This window comes from Saccostrea cucullata, unplaced genomic scaffold (genome assembly GCF_032062105.1).
Source record: "Saccostrea cucullata isolate Sc308-1 unplaced genomic scaffold, CSIRO_AGI_Scuc_v1 ctg16081, whole genome shotgun sequence".
NCBI classification, from domain to species: Eukaryota; Metazoa; Mollusca; class Bivalvia; order Ostreida; family Ostreidae; genus Saccostrea; species Saccostrea cuccullata.
The window spans coordinates 7,407-12,904 of record NW_026941344.1 but is presented as its reverse complement, the minus strand read 5'-3'; the positions used below and the strand labels follow the sequence as shown (position 1 = coordinate 12,904).

At 32.4% G+C, this 5,498-nt stretch overlaps 1 protein-coding gene across 1 annotated transcript; it reads right to left on the bottom strand.

Moving 5' to 3' along the window:
* Positions 1-1,470: 1,470 nt before the first annotated feature.
* LOC134257664 (neuronal acetylcholine receptor subunit alpha-7-like) lies at positions 1,471-5,158 on the bottom strand (the record flags this gene model as incomplete). Its single annotated transcript, XM_062740255.1, is given in 5 exon segments — positions 1,471-1,526; positions 1,804-1,998; positions 4,109-4,365; positions 4,596-4,705; positions 5,105-5,158. Coding segments are annotated over 5 exon segments (654 nt in total), but the record flags the coding sequence as incomplete, so codon positions are not given.
* Positions 5,159-5,498: the final 340 nt, after the last annotated feature.

The following is a 5,498-nucleotide window of genomic DNA, read 5'->3' as shown; positions in this document are numbered from 1 at the left end:
TAGTGTAAAAATAAAATTATGACTCACTTATGGCCAGGTACTGTATATCAATGAATTTGAAAAAAAAATTAATTAATTAAATTGTTACAAAGTTGATAAAAAATGTACATGTATTGTACTTAGTTTATGTTGCAACTCCAAACAATATTTATTGTATAATTCTCACTTGATAATTACAAGCATTAAGAGAAATAATATGGGTTTTTTTACCCCACATAAAAAATTATGGGATAATAAACCCCACATTTTATTTTTAGTGAGACGTGGGTTAAAAAACCCCACAAAAAATAATATGGGTTATTTAACCCCATGGGGTGAAAAATAAACCCCATGGGGTTTTTGTGGGGTTTTTTGTGGGGTATTTTTAAGTTCATGTTTCCCCATGGGATTTTTGTTTTTGAACTCAAATATCTCAAAAACTAGCAGAAAATGTTGAATTTTTTTTTTCATCAATCAATTTGATTATAAAAACCCCACCATTTAAAAAAAACCTTAAGATGATAGCTTTAAAGGAAAAGGGTGCGCAAGTTCGGAAAAATGTCCATTCCGAAGTTGTCCGTCCCACTGTTTTATATCAAAACTCGTTATATTTTGAATTATGCTTCAATGATAATCGGAACTTTTGTCCCTTTTCTGTAAAGAAATAAATTATCTTTTGAAGCGATTTAAAAATGGATATAAATCAAAATGTGCAGGATTTAAAGTGGTTAATCAATATGTGAAAAGTTGTCTCACTTCTAGATATATAAGTTTATAAATTGTGCAAAGAGAATGCTTATATGTATTTTTTAACAACCGTGAATGCATGCGTTTTCATGCAATATCTGATATATATAAAAGTTAATTTTCGAAAGTGCAAATTTTTATATATTTTTATGTTTCAGAAATAATATTTTGATCTTTGTTATGTTAGACATGCGTTTCTTTATCAGTGATCTGTATGACTGCAACTTCGAATAGATACATCATGTGCAATTCAAAATAGCAATGAACTGTCTGTTAATTATACGGTTGGATATACGCGTTCTAATTTGATAAATTTCTCTGGAGTAAGTTTTGAATTTACCAGATCTGTAACTTCGCCATTTAATTGAATTTTGGATAAAAACTCGACTAAGAAAATTAAATTACAAGCCAGAAAATATCAACAGATATCAAACTTCAGAGGAAGCAGAGCCTTGGTCGCTTCATTTGGGAAATATTCCGTGAGTAACCCCAAGCCATGCTTTTGTGAAGAATAGATGATGTATAGAGAAGATTAGCTTGATCAGAAATATGCAAAATGTGATCTGCTCAGATGCTGCTGAAAGCACATGCTTCATAAAAATCAATAGCTTTAAATAGCTTAGCTAACACACATAGAAGAGTGAAAGAAGGAAAGAAATTCTACATCCTGAACCAAAGACATTTCGGAAAGAACCAGAAGTTTCTGTATTGATTTTTTTTTTGATTTATCTTTTCAAATTTTGGTCCAGTTCTACTACAGTTCTAAGAAAGCGACTCACCACATTTAACTCTTTGTTTACCTTGAAATCATAGATCGACATTCAGTAAGTAAAATATCTTTTCATTGTAAGTGTACTTTTCGATCAACAATTTACGAAGCATGAAAAAAATGTCCAGATATGCAATCGAGAATGCAAGATAAACAAGATTCTAATAAACCTGACAGCTTTCTAGTCTATGAACAACGAAATTTTAAGTGCAATTACTCTAATAAAACTGAATAAATTCGACAACAGATAAGCCGTATTTTCGTATTTCCTAAATGTGACGTCACTATTATGTCGTACTGATCCTCACCTAGAGATATTTTTTCGCCTGAATCTGGTGGTAACATAAACAGGAGGAGAGACATGGAGGAGATGAGGACACAGGGTATGATGATATTAAAGCCATAATACAGCGTCCGGCGCTGAACATGGATCGTGTAGGTAATGTCGATATAAATCTCAGGACAACATTCATATGACTTCTGGTTCCTCACCCCAGGCACACCTGTAAGGGATAAAGGTTATATTTAGAATAGAATTCGGGAACATTTTGTAGTACTGTAGAATAGATTCATCACCCCGGCACACCTGTATGGAGTAAAGGTTATTTTTAGAATAAACTTCGGACGCATATGTTGTAATAAAGAATAAATTCCTCACTCAAGTACGCCTGTAACAGGTAAAGGTTATATTCACTATAGAGTCCAGATGAATATGTACATAGAATAATGTAGAATAGATTCCAAACCCAAGACAAACCTGTTACAGGTAAAGGGTATATATAAAATATTTTTTTTGCAATCCGGCCCACCTATTACGTTCAAAGAGATATGATATTCAAGGAGCCCACGGCGGGTGTGACTGGTCGGCAGGGGATGCTCACTTCTCCATGGCACCTGATGCAGCCTCTGATGTTTTGGAGATCCGTGTTTGCTCTGCTCCTATTTTTTATTGTGTTATAGACTTTTTAGCTCGAATATTGTTCGTCATTTCCACATATTTCAGAAAAGATAATAACTCTTCTACACCTGTAACAATCCTAAAGGTTATTTTCAACCAGGCATATCTGTAAAATCCATAGATGAAATATATAGAGATAACAAACAGTATTCAATATCAAAAGTCAATATTACAATACAAAATAGGAGCAGACATGGACCTTCAAAACATCAGAGGTGGGATCAGGTGCCATGGTGGAGTGAGCATCCCCTGCCGACCGGACACACCCACGGTGTGCTCCTTGTCATGATTGGAAAAAAAGCCGTCGTCAATTCAGTGTAAAATAAGGAATTAACAATTAGTATGAAAACATACGTCAGAATTTGACTTAATGATAGATTGTATTTGCTGACGAGGTCATTTTATCGACCGTAGAACTTACAAAATGATGACATTCATCAACTTGTTTGTCACTAATTTACCTCGTTTTAGAAATTGAACATACGTATAACATGCTCTTGCATATCGAATCAACTGAGAGATGTAAACTATGTATGCAGGTGATGAAGGTATATTGTCGAATAAGTAAGGGAAGTTGACGATTGAAAAGTTAAATTTATCACATATATCATAGAGCTTGGATGTAAGATTGCCAGGAACGTCATTTTCAAGAAAATATGAAACATATGTGTCAGACTTTGTGATATCTTTTATTTAAAGCTCGCCATGATATATCGTTTTGATATTAGAATGAAAATAAACTTCTTAATTGACACTACTTTGTCGACGTATGTAAATATCGAGTTGAATGCCACAGCAAACGTTTTCTTCTTTTCACGTATAAAATTTTGGACAAAATTTGCTTCATATGAATACAAATAGAGGTCTACTAATAACGGGTCGCAATTAATACCCATGGAAATTCCAATAGATTGTTGGAAGACTGATCTCCAAAAAAAAAAAAAACCACATAGCTTTTGCCAATCAGAAACCAAGTATCCACATCTCATTTACACCACTTCTAGAATATATTGTTGAGCAGTATTCTTGAAATTTCTCTTTCACAACTGTTAGTATATTAGCAAGGAGTAAAGAAAGAGGTTTGAATGAACATTTAATGGAACCTGCTATGTATCTTTGTTTGTAAGGATTTTTATGAAGTTTCGGAATCCTGTATGGTAATTCATATTCATTTTGGTTGTTTGAGATATTAAAAATATTCAAAACTGACATATGATTTTGAAGAATTTCTCCCTTAGAAAGGGAACTAAGAGTTTAAGTTGGATTACCACTTGTAGAACATGAAATCTAAGTTCTAAAATACAATTATTATGATAAGGTTTACAAATGAAGACGATTTTGTTACCTGCTTTTTCAGCAGGGAACAGTACGTACTGATAATGTAATCAATCTGATTCTTTTTTCACTTCTGGATTATAGGATATAATATCTAAAACAGGTCTTTTACTCTGGTGCATTTGTTACATTCATAAAGAGAAAAGATTCTTAATCCCGACACACTTTGTAAAATGTATAAAGGTTATATTCAAGTCTTTATCTTCACCTTTTCCATTCAAAATCAAGATTCCTTCCTTTTAGCGCCATTTAAAATGTAACAATAACGTCATAAAAAAAGCAATTGATTAGATGACTAATACTGACAAAAACATTGCAACCTAATAGATCCCACTCTCCATTCCTTATGAAGTCAGAAGCATCGCCATTTGAAGATCCGTCAAAAATCAGGTCGAGAAAACGTCCATCATATGTCCAGGAACCAAATTTGAGATCGCATTTCTGCTCATCAAATGGGAACCAAGCGATATCGATCTGACAGGTACTCTTGAACATTCCGGGAGGAATCCATTTGACCTCCCCTCTGTTGTTTACTATGATGTTCGAGTGGTAAGTTCCGTCAAAATCATCGTCCGCGCTACAAGTACATTGTACCAATAATTTAAAGTAGTTCTAAATATTGTAATTCCTGGTATGTACAACAATTTGTGCAAACAAAGGTATTGATGTATTGGATGCATTTATAAATTAGCCATTACAAAATAATATTTATTGATGATTATACCAAAGGCATACTAAGACTAATATTGTGCAAATTACAGTTTCTGTAATAATTTCAGATATTTTGCCAGAACATCCTATAAACACCTGTTATAAAGCAGCACATCTGGCTTCCATACTTTTTTGGCCGGAATTCTGAGTTCCTGTATTCCACCAAATTCCCGCGGCTCCCAGATTAAGTTAACATCATGCCATTTCTGGGACAGAAAAAAAATATTGTCAAGTAAGACTATATAATGATTACATTAAAATCATTATCGTTCTTATATCCGATAAATTTTTTGATTTAATTAACAGCTGAGTAAATCATTCCATGCTTTGTAATAATTCTTTTAGTAAACAGTTTTAAATATAAAAAAAATCTAAACTATATAACTCTGACGTAAGTACGCATCTATCAATCTGATGTGTAAGTTTTTCAATTATTATATTCTAAATCTTCCATGGTACATGATCCCACCTATAAAGATTTAGAGGTCGGTGTTTTATCTGCTCCAAAATTTATATTGTTTAATGCACTTTTAGGTTTTAATACTGTTCGTTATCTACATATATCTCATATGGAGTTTCATTGTAAGTTCACTGTTAAAACTCACCATTTGTAACCAAATGTTGGAATACAGAATCTGGTTCTTTTCATCCTAAAATATAATTTTAAAATAAAAATAAAAAAATTATATATATAAAAAATAGAACCAAAATGTCTTTGTATAACAGGGAACTGTTTATTTTATTTCTTTGAAATTTGTTTCAAAATATACAGTAAGCTTTTTTAAAATTAAAAAGTCGAATAAGAGAGATAAATCTCACTAAAATACATTACTATCCATTTATCGAAAAATTATCGAGTTAAGATAGATTTTTTTTTTTGCATTGCAACGCGTGCTGAGGATATTAAATTTCAATTATGACTATCATTTTTTTCTTAAGATTCATTAACATAAACCCCCTTCCCCGCAGACACGCATTTTAACGCATACACCGTTTCCT